At 41.4% G+C, this 19,546-nt stretch overlaps 2 protein-coding genes across 2 annotated transcripts; one reads left to right on the plus strand and one right to left on the minus strand.

Annotated features, from left to right (window-relative positions):
* Positions 1–1,755: 1,755 nt before the first annotated feature.
* Positions 1,756–15,274, plus strand: cunh14orf180 (chromosome unknown C14orf180 homolog). The gene is made up of 9 exons (XM_051394060.1): positions 1,756–2,205; positions 3,040–3,070; positions 6,222–6,308; positions 7,825–7,945; positions 9,835–9,865; positions 10,383–10,491; positions 12,151–12,317; positions 12,453–12,585; positions 13,437–15,274. Exons 1-9 carry the CDS (start codon positions 2,053–2,055, stop codon positions 13,640–13,642), a joined length of 1,038 nt encoding a protein of 345 aa, XP_051250020.1. The 5' UTR covers positions 1,756–2,052; the 3' UTR covers positions 13,643–15,274.
* On the minus strand, positions 14,922–17,541 carry LOC127359829 (transmembrane protein 179). Its single transcript, XM_051394072.1, has 4 exons — positions 17,182–17,541; positions 16,626–16,763; positions 16,452–16,530; positions 14,922–16,362 (listed from the first exon to the last, which is right to left on the minus strand). Exons 1-4 carry the CDS (start codon positions 17,481–17,483, stop codon positions 16,189–16,191), a joined length of 693 nt encoding a protein of 230 aa, XP_051250032.1. The 5' UTR covers positions 17,484–17,541; the 3' UTR covers positions 14,922–16,188.
* Positions 17,542–19,546: the final 2,005 nt, after the last annotated feature.

A 19,546-nucleotide genomic window follows, 5' to 3' on the forward strand; every position in this document is an offset into this window, starting at 1 on the left:
TCAAGAAAATTTAGACATGTTTTAAAAGCTATGTGGTGCATTCATAGAAATCCTCAAAATAAACCCATGGTGGATTCCGTCTCACAAAAAAGTACCTGCTTTAAAATATAAATTGACTGTGGACAAGCTGTGCACTACAAGTAATGTGTTTATGTACTTAGCACGATAATTCCTTACAATACACATTGCTATATTGTCGTAAAATCAGATGCTATACCATCCCTCATTATATGATTAACACTTTTTCAGTTTGAAAGGATGACAGTCCTGCTTGGGTGGGTTTCCTGTTGCATGGTTGTTGTCAAATGTTGTTAACATGAAGACAGGAGCATCCACTGCTGCTTCCTCACGGCTGATGTGTTAGTGTGTGTGTGTGTGTGTGTGTGTGTGTGTGTGTGTGTGTGTGTGTGTGTGTGTGTGTGTGTGTGTGTGTGTGTGTGTGTGTGTGTGTGTGTGTGTGTGTGTGTCTGTTCAGCTTGACTGGGCTGTAATGAGAAGATGGAGCCCACTCTTTTTCAATTAGGGCTGAACACTGAGAGTCAGCCAGTGGCCCTCCAACTCAATCACATCAGAAGCTTTGCTTATTTTCTTGCTGCATTCTAACTCAGCACTATAGACACTATGGTAAAGTGGGCAGAATCACCTGAGAATCATCTGCGTTCCCCAGTTCTCCAGTTGCAGGGGATAAAGCAGCCCTGCATCAGCATAATCAACTCCCACGGCTGCTCCAGACGCTGTTAGTCCAAAACGAGCACTGGTCACAGCTCCCTGAGTCTGACCTGCCAGTGCAAGTTTAATGCTCTCTGATCCCCTGTCCCCTGGTGTTCACAACCATTAAAATCCCACCTTGCTTAGCTAGGTGCATCGGACACTAATGGATACTGACTCTGCCCATTTGCTTTGTGTTACCCCATTCATTTCCTCCAGCTACCACACTGGTGTCCAAATGGAGCGAAGGTGTGGAGGAGTGCTGCTCTCAAAGTCAAGACCCATTCATGATCCTCTGGATCATCCAAGGATCAAGTGCTGTGTCTGTATCTTTTCTTCACTTCTCTCTCTCTCTCTCTCTCTCTCTCTCTCTCTCTCTCTCCCCCTCCCTCCCACAGGCAGATTGGCCTAACATTAATGTTGATTAGCAGAGTGTGAAGGGAAGTGAGCAAACATCCAAAGGAGGCGCTCCTTGTGAATAAATATTTGTTGTCCTTGTTTGGATAGTGAGGAGTGCTTTCTCTTTCTCTCTCTCATGCAGTACAGTGGCTGTTCCTAATGACCCTGTGTTTGCATCAGCTGTCTGGTTAGAACATTTACAAAAGCTTGTTTTTTCTGTGGTAATGTGAAACATGCTCACACAGCATTTATTCTAGTGTGCTTATTGGTGCATAATTCCTATTCACTCCTCATTTATAAATCATAAGTGGGGCAGTAAGACTCACACACGGTAGATATAATGCACTGCTCTGTCAATACACAATAGATTAAATTAGGGACAAAATATTGTATGAAATGTAAGCCTTATAATATATTACATTAACATATATATCATAGAACATGTGCACACCATATTTGGTTTTCATCAGCAGCATTGCAATCTCCCTTTTCAAGGATTGGAGAGAGACCCAGTGTGCTAAACACATGCTGGTGGAGCTACTGTACATGAGCAGAGCAGGGATTGGTCAGCAGCTCTGCCACTCAAACAGCAAATACGCTCCCACTTCCTCTGTCCTCCTTTCCTGGTGCAGCCTACGAGGGAGGGGAATGGATCTTTTCTGTGTGAGTCGCCGGCGCTCCCTCAGGCTGCTCCTTACCACCTGTCCTTGACTTACTGTGCTCAGACGAGACTGAGTGGAAGCTGTGCTGCTGACTCCTCCCCTCTGGCACCTCTCTGTCTGTGTTTATGTGAGCAGCTGCATTTTTCCGTTTAAATCTCTCACTCTGTGTGTGGCTGTTTCTTTCTACCTGTGGTGCTTCAGTGGAGTGGCAAGGAGGGGAACGTCCGTCCTCGGCTGGTGGAGCTCTGATGGGAGGCAGTGCTGGCTTTAGCTGGGACTGGGGATGCTGAACGGGGGGAGGGAGGGCCTGTTTGAGCTGGGACAGCAGCTCCAGCAGCAGGGGGAGTACCAGGCCGCCCTCCACTGCTTCCTCAGCTGCCTGTTGGGACTGACCCATGTACAGAGCTTTACTTCTCTGCCCAACTGCCTTCACCAGGTGAGCCAGATGCCTGAAGACTAGGTTCACACACACACACACACACACACACACACACACACACACACACATACACAGACTCATAACAATTGTGTGTCTCTCTTCCTTTTCTTTCGCATACACACACATACTAACATGCCTGTGCATATTCATTACATGCATGCACAAAATTTGCTATATCATTTATTTGCACAGCTGTATAGACACATTTGCATTACTTCTCCTTTGGAGCATCACTAATTATCACACAGCACATTCAACCTTGATATCACTAACACCAATGTCAAAATCTTACAGTGATCATCATGTGTCCCTGTGTTGACACTGTAAGATCATTTCAGCCTCAGTAGGACTGATGGTGTGCATGCTGCTAAATGAGGTATTGGATGCAGCTCTAACATACAGTAACAGTGTTATTAGACAGCTCGCATTGTTAAAAATACTTTAATATCCAGCTCATGTCTTTCCCATTGTGTGGGGACTATGTTTTGTTATTTCTTAGATTGCCGGCTTTGTTTTGTTTTGGCACTCTGTAGCCAGGCCAAAGTCTTGCAGGTTACATACTGGGGTGCTTTACAAGGCCTTGCTACAAAGGCAAGGCTATAATTTTAATTCTGTGTAATAGTCCCTGAAGGAATGTCCCTCATGTCCAAACAAAGCCTTTACTTCAGAACTTTGGAACGTGTGCATGATGTTGACCAGACCAATGCTGCTGCAAGGAGAGCAGTATTACTTGTTTTGACAGCCCATGACATCATGCATACACACAACTGGGAATACTGTTGGAAATGAATTATTTAATACTTAACTATGTCCCTTGGTTGTTTTTTACAGATTGCAGAACTCTTCATCACTGAAAAGAATTGTATCCTTTACTAACTGAGGGAAAAGTCTCACATCTGACACTTTAACTTTCACCATCCCTTCAGGATGCTATGTGTTAGCAAGCAGGCTAACTATAAAACTAGCATTCTATATTTGTGTGGAAAGGATTGTCAGTGGTGGAAAGGCATGGCAAATTCCACCACAATGGAGGATGTAGACCCTTTATAGAAAGCAGTGTAAACTGAGGGGGATGAGTGGATGTCTTTGGGCGAGTTCATAATAACACATTTGTCCCAGAATGCCATACGTATTGTGTGTCACCCAGGCTGTGTGTCTGCCTCATAAGAGGATTTGTAGGCTCTTATCTCTGCACAACAGAGTGGAAGAGCACTAATTAACCTGTATCTTCACTGACTAGCCTGTGCATCGCCACTTTACTGCTCCTATAAACTATAGCAGTATAGGACATAGAGATAATAGAGAGGTGTTACGTTTCAGGATATATTACCTCCATGGCTCTTCTCCCTGTTACTGAGACAGTCCAACACTTAACTTGCCAGCTCAGGTTATCTACCTCAGCAAGGCTCTACCCTCACTATCCATTTTCCAAAATAGGTCGATTTGCTGAGCTTCACTTCGTCAATAGCCATCAGTAGGCCCCTTCTCACCATGAAAAGGTATCTACTTAAGAGGGTCGTCTACCATGACAGGGTTAAGTCTTTTGACATACAGTACATTATTACATAACATCATCAATAGTAATGGTGTTGTGTAATGTCAAACTGTGGTATTTTATGTGTGTTACCATGTTACATCATTTACATTTAGTGTAAGGTTACAGCCGTGACAATGTAACATATATTGTTTAGTAGGTCAACAGCAGAGATCAGCCTATCAGTAATATCATTGTGTGCAGAGATTAAAAGTATGTCGTAATTTTCCATCAAATGTTTCCGAGAGATGCTTACATTTTTTTCTCAGTAGTTCTCATGAGCATCGTAGGAGCTGAAACAGTGATGATGTGGTCTTTGTGATGCAGTCCTCTAGGGAGCGGGGTGAAGGGTCAGTGTGCTCAAACTGGAAGAGGATGTGGGAACTTTGGAGTTTCACACAAATGTTTACGACAACAGAATTTATCTATGTTGTCGGTGGGACAAACCAAATCCACAAGTAAGAAAAACAAAGCTGACTTTACATATTCAAAGCATCTTGAATTCATTCTGGTGCACTGGCCTTATTCCAGACAAATATACTGTATTAGGTGCAGTTAATAGTGATAGTGGCAGTGCCATGACCGCTTAAAGCTTGATGCATTGTTATCAAAGCTGGCAGTTATCCACAAGTGACCTTTGTCCCGAGCCAAAAGCTCTTTTGGCTGCTGATTATTTACTGATACATGGTTCTTGGAACGTGTGCTGAACCAGACAATTTGACTTTAACCTCAAATAAAGGGGAATATCAGGTAAAAAAAAAATCTGGGTATATCCTGTATTTACATTTTTGGAGTGGATATGCAGTACAGACAAAGTAGTAATAGACAGGCACAGGGAGCCTAAGAATCAAGCTAATCAATATAGTAGTATCACATTTAGTCATATTAGTCACATGATATATAATTCTAGAGGATATCCAAGAATCCTACTGGCGAGAGTTCATACTTCATGAGTTTATTTCAGCACACTCTTAGAGTTCTGTGGCACGTGTGATCAGATGTGCCTTTGAAGGTGCCAGTGTTAATGCAAGTTCTTGTCGAGTTTTGGAGTGCAGTCCAATTACCAGTTCAGGGGAGGTGTGTGTGTGTGTGTGTAGATGTGTAAAGTGGAACACACATTGTGTGAGGTTCCTGTTGTGGCGTTGTTGTGGTCCAGCCGGGCTAAAAATAGCAGGCAGAAGTAGTGTTCTGACCTTTGATGGTGGCTATTCCCCTAATCCTCCCTCCCAGATGGTCCACCTCGAACTCACCTCGTTCCCAAGTGACTCCCAGGAGCTGGGACTGGTATACTGCAATTCTAATCATCCTGTAATTGGCCTAACATTAATGTTGTACCTTGCTCAAAACATCAAAACAAATTAGTTGTATTTAGTGCAATAATAATGTAAAATGCTGGGGGTTTTTTATAACAAGTTATTACTATATTATTTACTATATTGTACATTAAATTATTCAGATGTGCATGCACTAATAGCTTTTCTACATCCACCCCTCACCACCATCTTTTCTGGTATCTTGTGATGCTCAGAAGGAAGTATTTTTAATTTTTAATCTTTCTGTTTGATAACAGTCCTTTCTTTTTGTTGAGGACCACATGTACAATCGGATTTTAATAGTACTGTGTCATGGTTTTCCTTCATTCTCTTGGTGACAAAGTGAAGAAAACCAGCTGTTGAGGTTTTTAAGTTCCTAGCTTAACTGTTCTTTAAAAGTGGAAACCAATTGCCCCTTTCTTTCCAACCTCAATATAAAATTGGTATATTTTAAAGTATAATTGGCAACTAGCGTCACCACAATGATGAAAAGTGAAATACCCAGAATGGAATTTATAGCATTTTACACATGAGAGATCTGGTGTTAAGTAGGACGTTAGACAGGCAGGGCTGTGTTTATTTTAAGCATTCTTTGTCCCATTGGCCTTTAAATTCACCTGACAAGCATCAGTGGTGTCATTTTACAGTGGGACGGACTCTCAGTAAGCAGAATGCTTTTGACAAAGGCTCTATTTTTAGGATGCTTTTTATAGAGAGTCTTTTCATGGAAACAAAACTGGCCTTCAGATTAATCAAAGGGATTCTGTGCAAAACACAAGCACAAAGATTAACATTGAAATAGGACTGTAATATGATATAATACAATGAGGTCTAATCAGGTACATCTGCACTGTGATTCAGCAATTGAAATTGGTTTTGCATCACAGTTGCTCCATTTGAAATGCTGTACAAAAAGCACAAACAACAGCACAAAAAGATTGACACATACACCAGTAGTTGAAATCTGTGCAAAATCCAGACCTCAAGATCAACAATCTGCTTTGTATTACTACACATTCTGTTTGCCTGGAGGGGTCATTCTCCGGAGAGGTGGGGGAAAAAAACCAAAAAACAGTGTGTTGAGCTGGGCAACAAGGCTGATTTTAACTTCAACAACCGACTAATCCTGCTGACAACTAAGACTGATCCTTCACCCATATAAACAGATGGGAAGGCCCTCCAGTTCATCCAGGCTGAAAAAATGTTCTATGAGGTGGCACTGATCGAGCTCACGGCTCTTCAGGGGAGCACAGGCAAGTACTTTTGGTACTTTTTATACTTTTGTTATTGGTAGTGTTTATTTATTTATTACTTATTAACTATTTCTTAGGAAGTTTCCTGGAAAAACGTGCCATTTGTTACTAATTATAAAAGCATGTTTATTTTTATAAATTAATATGTAAAATGTGGCACAGGTAGGTATATAATTCTGCATATATGAGTTTTCAAATATAGATTGAGAGTTCAAATGAATAGTTGCATCGGTTTAACTAAATTAAATAATCATTTGTAAATAAACTCACTCTCTGTTTTCTTTATAATAAGTATCAAATGATATAGTTATCTATGTGAAACAAATCAAGAAATGATCAGGCAAGAACAAACCCATAAATAAAGCTTAACTGTTTTTCCTTAACTTTAGGTCAATAGGAAAAAATGGGAAGGGTGATACAAAAATGTGTGGAATAAAATGTTATTTTTCATTTAATTTTATGCTATAAGCGAAGGAGCAGATCAGAAACTGTTAAATTGCTGCATGAGAGTGTGTTTGTAGTAGACAGCTCTCCAAAGTGACTCGTGTCACCTGCATCTAAAAACCAACCTACAAATATAGATGATTACACAATGTGTTTCTGTAACACCCCCAAAACTCTATTCTGTTAACTCATTAAGGCAATATGTAATGACGATTATCTTTGTTAACAATATACCTGCTCGAGCTTTAAGCGAACACATTCACAGCAAGGCCGCTCATTCATCACTGCTCCAGACGTCTGCCTCTTCCTCTGTGTCTGCTGCTGAGGCAGCAGCGCAGTGTAGCGTGCTGGGCACATTGGAGGAGATCGGGGACAGACATAGTAGAAGACAAATGGCCACAATTTGCTCATTAGGAATTGTGTGTCCCTACACTATACTGAAGCTCCTGATTCAGCACTCACTTGGATTGAATGTTGGACTTCTCCAGAGGCAGAGCTGGCACTATAGCTGTAGCTCACAAGCTTTCTTTGTCTCCCCAGTGGCTTTTTCAAATGTACCCCACTCAGTAATTCTCCACTGACTGCTGACATAATTGTCATTTTGTGGTTTTTGTAATGCAAACACCTGTTACAATGATTTATTTGCACTGGCTCGTGGCATGGATTATAAGCTAAATTCATTTCCACCTCCACTTTTGTATATGTGTGGTGTGTGTACAGTACATTCTGTATGTTTGTGGTTTGTCACCGTGTGTTCCTGTGGGCGTGGTGAGTGTGTTGTTTGACTCCCTTATCCACTCTGTCCTGCCCTTATCTCTGCTCTCGTGTCTCCAGTCCTCAGTTGGCTCCACTCTGCTGTTCAGGCTTAAAGTCCGCAGCAGTGCCAGACAGCCTGATAGCCAGACATCCAGGCTTTTTTGGGCTTTATTTTTCAAACTCTGTGCAGTGGTGGAGAGGTAACGGGAGTAAAGGACAGTGAGGACAGAGGAACAGATAGACAAGCAGAGGAAAGGCTGAGTGGTTTGTTGGCAGCCGGTTGACTGTGATTCCATGCCCTGTGTTTGTGTAACAGGGCCTCAGGAGGAGGCTACGCTGGGCTCCGCAGGATGGACAACACCAGAGGAGCTTTCGGAGCAGGCCTCCCAGGCACAGCACCTCGAACGGTTGGCCCAGCTGTGCATCATGAGCAAACAGTAGGTAAAACTGTGTCCTGCTGTAGCGGCTGTTCTGGTGTAATTAATGGAGCATTACATGTTCTGTGAGTCTAAGGGCTCAGTGGACTCATAAGGAGTAAATTTATAGTTAAACAAAGTTACTTTTATGGCTGTTTTATCACCAGCTGTATAGTTATATATATATATATATATATATATATATATAATATTTATGTATATACACATATAGTGCTGATGATTATTCACGTAATAACACAAGCAGTAGATTTGCATTTCTTTCTGTTATCAGTTTTATTATACAAGCAGCAGCTTGGAGCAATAAAAAGCTCATTTGTTTATAAAGTAAAACCCTCGGCTTAACTTAGAAAATCAGCCTGAAATAATCTTGACATAAATAATTTACTCCAAGATCCTCAAAATTAATATTTGGCTTGCTGGAACAAATTTGTGTGACAGTTTTGTAAAAAACACCTTCAGGAATTAATCACTTGTATCTTTGCTTTATTAACATTTCATAGTTATGTGTCATGTATGAAAGGTCAGGATAAGCATTGATGCTCTTACTTTTTCACCCTGAATGGCAAAAAGCGTATGCATATCCATGTCCACTTGCACGTACCTCTCTGGAATGGAAATTTTTCGAACTAGATAAACTCCAGCTCCAAGTATTTTTAGCAAGAGTTGAATTTCCCTGTAGATGTGGAGAAAAGAGACACCGCACTCTACGTGAGTGTTACAGGAGGAACACCTTAACTAGATCTGGTGGCTCCTGTTGCAGGGGTACTTTGTTCGGCCATAGCATGCACCCATTTTCTGTGCCTCTGTTGTCGTTGTTTGGATTAGGCCATTTAACCTGATTGCCAGAGAGGGTGACAGGAGGTGGAAGCTTTGCTCGGCCGAAGGCTGGTCGCGGTGCTTCATTAATGCAAGGAGCATACAGTAGTTAAACTTAAATGAGATTGTACTGATTGTGCATAACTCTACCCAGAGGCTTGGGTGTCTGGCTAAGCAGGAATTTGATTCTGCTCTTTGATCCTTTCTTGCGTACCTACACCATAAGCCTAAACCCCAGTTTTTTTCTTTATTGTCAACAGGAATTTGTAATACTTGCTGAATCTTTCAGCAATGTCGTAGGAAGTCCTTTGGGCCGGTGAAGGGCTTTTCTGTCTTTGCCGATCATATGTCCCCTGAAAAGGACCTTCTAAAGCAGTGCAAACTGACACCTGGCCATTACTAATTGAAGGGAAGTGTTCTTTTGAACAGCGAAGCTGACATCTGTCACACTAAACAGAGCTTGCTCTACATCTATAGGCACACGTGAGGGTGTGAGGGTGATGAATGTCCTTGGCTGACTTTCCAGGGTATATATGAGCAGAACAGCTGTCAGATCCTCTATGTACCAAATAATGTTCCCCTAGCTTAGCACTAAACAGAAGAGTGGTGGAAGGGCACAAGTTAGTAAACCAACCTGTAAGCGCCATGCCTTCTGTAATTCACCCTGGAGAATAAAAAGGGGGAGTCAGTACTGGCAGAAATAGAAGGTTTCCACTTCCTCCATGAGGCGCCTGAGCACCTGCAGCCCTGCTCTCTGTGTCTAATCACAGCACACGCATGTTTAGATTTCTCATGCTGCTGTGAAACAGATACACAGAACAGATACTCGTCTGACAGTGTAGCATGGGTCATTACATTTAAATAAGGTCAGGCATTGTTATTGTCCTTGAAAATATTTCTGTTTAAATGGAAGAATGTGCAGAAGTAGATCTGATAATTCACCAGTGACATCCATTTTCAATGAGAGACTACCTTTGTTTTCAGCAGGTATAAAATATTTTACTCCAGTGCCACAGAAAAAGTAGGTAGTTTATTTGTTTAATGGCATCTTTTTCCTGTCCTTTTCCTTGCAGACCTCATCTTGCTCTAGAATACAGCGGTAAGGTATGTCAGTTTCATTATTCTCTTTGCTTTCTCTCTAGATTTCGATTTATAGATTTACTCAAGTATTGATACTTGATTGTAAGTATTTACTTTACTTGAGTATTTCCATTTTATGCTACTTTACTGAATATTTTATTCCGCCAATTAGGTCAATATTGTACTTTTCACTTTACTACATTTATTTGACACCTTTAGTTACTTTTCAGAGTCAGATTATTAATACAAAATATAAATCAACTCAGAAATTATTCAAATCTTTACCAGCTGAAACATTAGTGATGAGTACATTAATGCATCTCTAATTATAGTCCAGTGATACTGTATAATATATATCATCCTGAAATGGGCCATTCTGCTTTTAATTATTACTTATTTATGATAATGATAGATAATACTTCTGTACTTTTATAGAAGATAAGGATACAGGACTTTTTATTTTTTTAGGATTTGAGGATTTCTTTTACCACTGCAGTCCTGTGTTAACTTCAGATTCCCTGTCTATTAATTCATCTTTCAGGCCACAAAGATCCACCAGAGGGCCTTTGGTAATGACCACCCAATTACAGCCAGAAGCCTGGAGCTTATGGCCACCGTCTATGCTGAGATTGGCAAGACTGAATATTCAGGTAAAGACCCACCTGTGATAAATGGCACAGTAAACACTACTGTCATCCTGACACGATGTTACAACAAAGGGACTTATTGTACGTAAGTTAAAACAACAGTGGAGGACACCTCTCTCAGCAGTTTATAATTTAACACTGTTAACATGTTGAAACATGAGGGTGGAGCCCTCGCTGTCTCACGAGGTATGACATTACTGGAACAGTGATGTTAATCTAAAGAACAAGTTATCTCCCTTCTGCTTTAGAGAGAACAGTGAGAGCATGGTCTAAAGCAAGTCAGTTAGCCTTTAAACTATGTCAAAATGTTAAATTAATAAACATTTGGAGTCATGTTGGACACAAGAGTGCTTTTATGCAGAGAAAAAAAGAACAGTAGCTTTGTGACAGTTTGAGGGCACAGTTCTGTTGTACAGGATGTATGCTTGGCTTGCATTAAGAGGGAACAACACTCTCTGCCCGACTCTGAACTCGGCACTATGTGAGGACTGCTGTGGTGTTAAAAGCAGTACGTAGAAACTAGCCTTGTTGTTGAGTCAGCTTTTAGAGGCAGTGGTGCTGAACAGGGCCAGCTATAAAGACAGGAGTGTACAGCATTTAAAGACAAAGATTTACAGTACTCTTTGTTGTTCGCCTCGGATGGTCTTAAACATGTTTGGTGAAATGATGAAGTGCAGGGTCAGTCACAGTTGTTGTTGCAAATCAGGACACAGTAGTCTCTGTGCACTTTTTGCAACCTTTTACCTCTGTATTGTACACAAAGAAATCCTCTGTGACCCACACCTAGAGGCTTCAACAGAGGCATGTTTACAGCTCTTGTCCCTTAGAAACCCCTGAGTACTTAGGGAATGTATGAAAATTATTTGAGTGGGTTAGTGCCGTATGGTCCACATTTTAAAAAAACAAGACCTCCCTAGCTAGTTCAATGGATCCTCTCCAATAGTTTTCACAATATCCACCAAATTCCACACAGGCACCAGCTCTGTGCAGCTTAGGGGGCGAAGGCTGAAATAAAAAATTTAAAAGACCTTTTCCTGCTCTTCCAATGTCAGAATACTCTCCTTTAAGCAAAAAGATTTTAAAAAAAATACATAGCCATCCTCCACGTTTGACTCCCTCTTCCCCCCTAATCATTTGATACAGTTTCTTTGGAAAGATGTTTAACTGTCTATAAGTATGTGACTATGTTTAACTTTGAGTCCATTTTCATTAGGTGAGGTTTTTTAAATTAATTTTGGCCAAGTTGTATTCACTTTACTGTTTTTTACACATTTTGTAAGAAAATTCATACATCAGTTTTATAAAGATTTAAAGGGATGTTCATTAACATATAAATGTCTGCCTGTCGGTTTACCTGTCTAGGTCTCTCTTTTAATCAATCATCCCCTATAGAAGCTATTCTAGTTGTAAGTTACAGAGAACAGTAACAGATTGACTTATCAGTTGATTAAATCACACATTGGGGGGAAAAACAAGTAAGCTGTTACTTGAACCTACTAACTCTACCTGGCACTGACACAGTTAAGTGTGTTTTCTCAGGCGCATTTGCATGTTTACCTTTGTATATTTAACTTCGCCTCGTTGTCTGTCTTCAGAGCAGACTGCAGATGCCTTTGTGAAGTAGCACTAAATCACTACTCATGGTCATGGTTCTTTTACTAGACTCCCTGGGTCAGTGTGTGTCTGCACTGTCTAAACGCTTCGCTGCTGCAGAGTCCATCCGAGACTCAACTGTCAACTGTCTTCCTCACTCCCACCGGGAGAAACACTCAGAGGTCCGCCACAGAAAGGATACCCACCACCAACAGGAGGACACACCGAAACAGAAGGTAGTGTTGACAACACCTGCAGCCATCTTCAGCGCTGGATACGAGCAGTTTGTTTGCAAAAGATCTGTGCCTTCCAGCTGTTGTCTCCTGGTCTCTGAAATGTATCATACTTATCCTGAGCTGTATCTGATGCAGGTAACCAATGGCAAAGTCCCCACCTCCATTCTAAAGAGGCCAAGTCCCAACTATGGGTCAGACTCAGAACCAAACCACAGACGGAAAGGCGAACGGCGAGTTCGATTCAGGGAGCCAGAGACCACAGTACATGGTGAGAAAACAGTTTGTAAACACTTTGCAACGAGTCGCAGACAACCACATGTGTTTGTACAACAAGAGAAAACAAGAGGGCCTTCAACCCATATGTAAACAGCAGTGCATGCCTTACACTTAAAGAGAAAGAACAAAATGCATTAAAACAGCCTGAGATTGCATTGTAAACTACTGTCTTCGGGGGATTCTCTACTATTTAAAAATTATATAATGCCGAGAGACTTCCAAATATAAGAAAGTGATTTACTCTTTCGTAATTAATTATGCATGCAAATGAGGCACCGTGGAGTCTGCTCCAGAGAGATAGTGCAGTCTGTGAGGGCACAACAGCCGGTTGGTGCTGTACATCACAGGGGATAGCTCTTGTTGACTGACTGGCTTCTTTTCTGTCGGCTTCACAGACATTCCTTACTGTGACTGTTTAGGTGGTAAGTCTGTCTGAAAGAATCACTGTGTTAATGTGCATGACAGAGTGACATCAACACTACGCATTTTTTGTTAAAAAAACGTCTACCGGGTGTAAATATGTGTGGGGAAAGCATCAAGAAAAGGGATTTTGGTTCAATGTTAGGTTAAAGTCCTTTGATTAACTTTGTTGCCTGTCGTGTAAAATAGTTTCCCTGTCTCCCCCTTTTTAACAATGTTTGAAACACAGAAAGCACAGTTTGTGTGACACTACACTGTATGTACGTGATCACATGAAATCCTCCATTAAAAACTTTCCTCTTGAGGTCTTGACTTGTTGAGTCAAGAGAAAAGAGAGAGATCTGTGCATGTGGCGGTTCAAATTCTCATTTACAAACCAAACTTGTGAAAAACTGGTCTTGTTTTATTGTTTTGTTTTTCCAGCCTATGAGACGACACCGTCCCGCCCCCACCTCGCCCTGTTCACTTGCCTCTTCCTGCTGATGTCATTCCTGGGTGTGGCCATGTACTGCACAGACCGCAGGCGCCCACAGCGAGTGTGTGAGGAGCTGGAGGCTGCTTTGGCTGTCTACCTGCTGCACGTGAAACAGCTTCTTTGGGGCTGCTGGATATGGCTGACCATGCAGTGACTGAGACCGACCACAGGTGGCGACATGGAGCCTCCTTTATGTGCTTTTTTTTTCAGACCCCTCTTTTTTTCATATCTTGGAAGGAGCCACGGCCTACAAACACCTCAGCCATTTGGCAAGGCTCTGTGCACTGTCTGTGGTGTTGAACCACTCTCACAGTGAAAAAGGGAAAAATGTGTAATCCCAGAAATATGTAGCTTCCATGTCTGTATGTATATATGTACTAAGGTGGTGGACACGCCACTTCTTATTTAAGTTGTAATGATTTTGCACATCTGCAATATTGATCCTCACATATAGCGCTCACCTAATCACCACAACCATCGGATTTTCCAGGTCATGTCACTGTCTGTTGTATGTGAATGAGTGGTTCCATGGAATGCAAATATTTATTTTGTTACAGTACATGATTTGTGTATATCAGATATTACACGGAACTGAATGTGTATATATGGCTCAATATACTAAGGACTATCACAATACTCAGCCTTGTAATTGCACATAAATGAATGTAGAGATGTTTGGAAACAGCTTTGATTGGCACGCTGCACATTCGAGAGGAGGAAGATGGAAGCACAAATGTGTAAAGTGTTCGATAGAAAACACAGGGCTGCATCAATTCACGGTACCGGGTTGAATAACTAACAGATGAAAAACACCTCTTTCTTTACAGACTCTCTCTAGCTGATTCCTTGCTCCACTGAGGAGGAAATCTGCAGCACAATGTTATGAATTCTCTCTCCTTATCTATCGTCGAAGAGAATATATTCAAACTGAATGAATGCTAATGCTTTTGACAGTGTTCCTCTTTATAACCGCTTGAATCCCACGAAATATCCTTTATCCTAAATGTTATTTATTCTTCTACACTGTATATCTGCATCTACGCAAATATCCGACTTTCGATTATTTTAAAGTTTTTTAACTTTTTGTTACCAGTTACATTTCTATTTAAAAACAATAATATTCAGGTTCTAATCATGATGTCAAATGCTCATCAAGCTTTGGATAAATGTACGAATGGGTGTGGGCTCAGCAAATATTTGCAATACATCAAAAAACAACTCCTTATATCGAGTTCATTACTACTAATATGATGCCAAACACAGAAATGTAACAGAATCAGATACTGTATGTCATTATATGAGTCCCTTTATCAAATGAAGGAAATATAATTCAAACAGCCAAACCACCACAAAAATGGATTATAGGAATCAAAGGGCACAGTGATGCACATCCCACAGACCTCTCATTATGAGCAATAACACACATCACATAGTTTCCAGTAAAACATTGTTCTTTATATAACAGGTTTCAGGGAACTCAAAAGGAAAGGATTTCTTGAGGTTTCACATTTGAATGTCAAAGCAATATAAGGCTAATAACGCCTGAATAGAAGGAAGAAATACTCTCCACTCTGTACTGTCAAACTAAATTGTCATTAGCAATAAAACAACACCCAGTGAACTCATGTCCTTTATATGCACATTTAGCTTAGAAGCTGCATTTCACGGCTGTCCAAACATTTATGGTCACTTTGAAAGAAGTGCCTTTATGGAGGGTTTTCTTAGTTCCTACCGTTTTATGATTTCAGTTGTTTTGAATAAAACTGTCATTGCCTATCAAAGTCAAGCAGATGATTTTCTTTCTTCCTCTTTTCTCTGACAGCAAGTGAGTGTGTGGTGTGTATGTAACAGGGAGAGAGATGCATGCAGGTACATTTGTGCGTCTATTCACAGTAATACAGTATATTGGTTGTAGCCTATAAAGTGAAGGAAAAGCCTGAGTTACTATATGGCACAAAATAGGATTTGTTTTTCATCTCACACAGATTGCTAAAAGCATTTTTGGACTGACTGGCTGCCCGATTGATGAATGTTCTGAACTACAATTTGTCATGTTTATAAAACACCTTTTGTAACTGCTGATAAAAGTGTGAATACACTGCAAAAGCACACATTATTTGGCTTTGCTGCAGCATGCAAAGAATTTTCACTTCATCAAGTAGTGTGCAGAGGAGCATCCTACCAGAAGCCTACTTTAGGAACACATTTATTGGTGTATAAAACAAAAGAACATCCCTTTACATCTAAAAACCACCACCCTATTAATTTGTCATGCATTAGGTCCATGCAGAAGTTTCACAAAGACAACATGATCTATCAGTCAATCTGTCCAAGTCATTAATACAGTGTTGCTAAATTGAAATTCATGAGAAAAACTGGGTGTACATTTGCATTAAATGGTTTTAATATTATCAGAGCTGAGCTATGGTTGTGTGTGTGGAGAGGAATGCACACAGTGGATGAATAAACTCGATAAAGCCGGACTCTTCACGGATTAACAACCATTGGGTGATTGTTTGAGGGGAAAATCAGTTACCTTTGAAAAAACAAAGCTAAAAGCTTCCATTTGATTCAATCCATGGTTAATGGGAGCAAAAGCCAATTTGATTGTCTACATAGGCAAACATTGGTGTTTCTCATGGCAGGCGAGAGGATTGTACGGTTAAGTGTGAGTGAGTGTGTTTGTGCGTCCCCCGGTTTCTAGATCAGGCCAGTCTTGAGGTCAGAGCCGCGGCGCGAAGAGCGGCCAAGAAGCAGGTCCTTCTCGTGGATCAGGCTGTCCAGCAGGTCCTCTTGTCTGTAGTTGTGGTAGACCTTCAAGAAGGCCATCACTGCGATCCCAAGCCAGGTCAGCCAGGCGGCCCACAGGCCAAACTGCCAGAAGGGACATTATTTTTAAACATGATTGAGATTCCGGATTTTGTTTAACTGTCTGGATAATATTAACAATAAAACAGACTCACCTGAGCTATAGCAAACTGGTCGTAGAAAGCAGAGTTGTCTAGGCCGAGCTCTAGATCAGTGTCCTGCAGGTCCTCACAGCTAAAACATAAAACACACAAGCTTGGGTTTAGGGGGCCCACTGCGGTGTGTAATGAAATAGTCTGGAAAGTTGGGTTTGTGTGTCGATCTCTCACCTGCTGGGCATGGTCCCACTCTCTGTGATGGAGTCGCACCACATGTTGAAACCCACACTGACGATGGTGCTGGACAGGAAGACTGTGAACACCACCAGGGAGCTGATCAGCAGGTTGAGGAAGGCATTGAAGATGGAGCTGCAGGGCAGGTAGAAGAGAAACTGAAGAGGATAAAAACTGAGCCCTCCCTGCTTAATGTTAATGTCAGCCATGCAGCACAATTTAGTTCTCTGTGGTGAATGGTGTCTTTTAGTCACACATGGAAATACTGTATGTGAGCCACAGTATGACTTGGATTTTCAAGGGCCACACTAGTGTATTCCTCCATCTTTATAATGGAGGACGACAGTGACTAATCGTTTTTATAGGCTCATTCTATGACTGTTACCATTATATCATAGCTCATATCATATATGATTCTGACTGAATAGCGCGCATTTAAGGGCGTAGGAGATGGACAGAAAAATACATTTTCATTAAACCTGAGGCTGTCCTACTGAGCTTTAGATGCCGGCACTGAATAGTGTTGAACGAGCACAAGTGAAATGTCACTCACTCGTCGTGTCCTTTGCACAGAAAGAAGAGCAGCCTCCATGCCTGCACTGCGGACAGGATGAGGGACGCTATCCCGACAAAAGTGATGAAGCTGCAGGAGGACTCGGGTCCCCACTCTTCAACGATGAAGCGCTGCTTCGACACAGTGATGTTCTCATTTTGCCACATACCCCGCGTGAAGAGCAGGCATTTCCCCCCGAAGTCCTCCGTGTTTTCCGACAGAGGCACCACGGCGATGAAACCGAATACGAAGGCTAAAAAATATAGGATGCACTGTGCGAAAATTAAATTATCGATGGCCATTTTTCTGTCTCCCTCTTCGGCTCTCTGCGTCCTGGAGAAACTGCGGCTGCGCAGTGGAGGCAGCGATGAGCGGAGGCGCAGCATCCGACGACGATGCTCTGCTGCAAATTAATGAACAGGCTGAGGCCTTCAGGGCTCTCCATCTTATCTATATCCAGACTGTGGAGATGTTCCTCTTCATTCGTGTTCCTATTCGTAACAGTTTAAGTTTCTAACACATAATTATGACATTTTAACCTCCTAACATACCGTTTTGCCCTTAGATATAAAGACAATTTGGCTTACACCACACTGTCTGTCAGTATCACATATACTGTGTGTTCTGTTTCAGCTTGTTCAGACTCTCCATTAAAGCTGTATTGTGGTTACAATCAGAAAAATACAGTTTTTATGGCTGTACTATTCCATCAGATTTAAATATTATAGCCTACCTGTTCTGTGCATCATTTTAACCATTTCCCCAAAATTCAGCCTGGCATTTTTTAAATGATAAAATGATTTAGATATGAACAAGTTTGGTTGCACAGCATGGCTGGGGTTTAAGAGATTAATGCAAATACTTCATGTATTTTATGGCAGGCTAGATGCAACTCTCCAATTATGTTCATTCAGGGGGTACATATTTTGTACACACACACATACACATTTTGTGCACACATATAAGGCAGTGCACTCACAAATTAGAGTAATGGTTTGTTTATACATGGTGACAGTCCTTAAGGAAGGGCAGGTAGCTGTCACAGCCATCTGACATGCTTCACTGAGCCCATCTGGTGAGCTGGCCAAGGTGTCTTTCAACCTCCCTGGCCACCCAGCCTCAGTGCCGCTCACAGTGCCCTCCAGTGGGCACTGCATGGTGCACCTGCATAGTCAGACCTCTCTTTCATGTTCGATGTATGATCATTGCCTTGATGTGCAGTCTACAGATGGTGCAAAATGTTGGGATGAAAAGACCTTCAGTTAATTGTAAATCATGCTTTGATTGTGATTAGAAAATGTAAAAACCTTCAACTTTAGGTGGAAAATGTTAAACAGCAAAGTGACCAGCTTGTTTAGAGGCTAGCATTGAGTCATTTTGTGTTAGAAAAATATTATTTTGTACTGCAGTTTCCTGCAAAACACCCCATGCAACACAAAGACAAGTATTTATATGAGAGCTTTCTAGATATTAGACGGCTATTTGTATCCATCATACAAACTGCAGCATTTTGCATCTTCACCCTTGCACATGATTTATGTGTCATTTTGCAGCAGCACAGCACTCTGATTTTCATGATGTTATCAGCTCTCAGATTAGCTTGAGTTATTGGGTGTGTGTGCTTATGTGCGTATGTGGTCTTGGCCTGAAAGTTGATTTCATTCCAACGTTTGGAGCTGGTTTGCTTTTTAGGATCATTAGATATCATTACTTATGTTTCGTTCTCCTTGGGCTTTTTTTGGAGTGGGCAGATCATTATTCTTGGGTGTATGATAAATTGTCCAGATTAGTATTTTCTGTAATAAATCTCTTTGTAGTTTAAACCTTTCTGTTATGATATTGTGATACTGCTGGTTAAACAGCATTTTCTCAATTTGTCTAATAGAAAAATCAAAGCACACAACAGAAAAACAGACATTATTTGGTATCATATGTGTTGCCACACCTGCAAGGTCATAGGGAAAGTCCTAATAACTCCATGACATCCCCCCTTACAAACATGGGAGATTACATGCACATCCACACACACGCACAAAACTCCAAACCACACTTTTAAATAATACAGCATGTGTGGGCTCGTGAACTGGACACCCAGGGGAGACCCAGAGCAGAAGTGTGTCAAGCTGAAATATGTGTTAAGTTATTCACCCCCAGAACAAGCCACGGAGGGACAGAGGGAGGCAGGGAGGGAGGAGGATGCTAACCCAAATGCAGTCCCTGGGCTCTGTGCAAATATGGGGAGCTATGGGCAGCAGAAAGCACTAGGAGGTCATCCATTTTTCATGAGATGCAATGGCAGCAAAGCAAACATCCTTTTTTCAAGAGGAAAAAAAACAGTGAAGAATCTTAAGTGCAGAATAATATT

This window comes from Dicentrarchus labrax, unplaced genomic scaffold, assembly GCF_905237075.1.
Source record: "Dicentrarchus labrax unplaced genomic scaffold, dlabrax2021, whole genome shotgun sequence".
In the NCBI taxonomy this organism is placed as follows: domain Eukaryota; kingdom Metazoa; phylum Chordata; class Actinopteri; family Moronidae; genus Dicentrarchus; species Dicentrarchus labrax.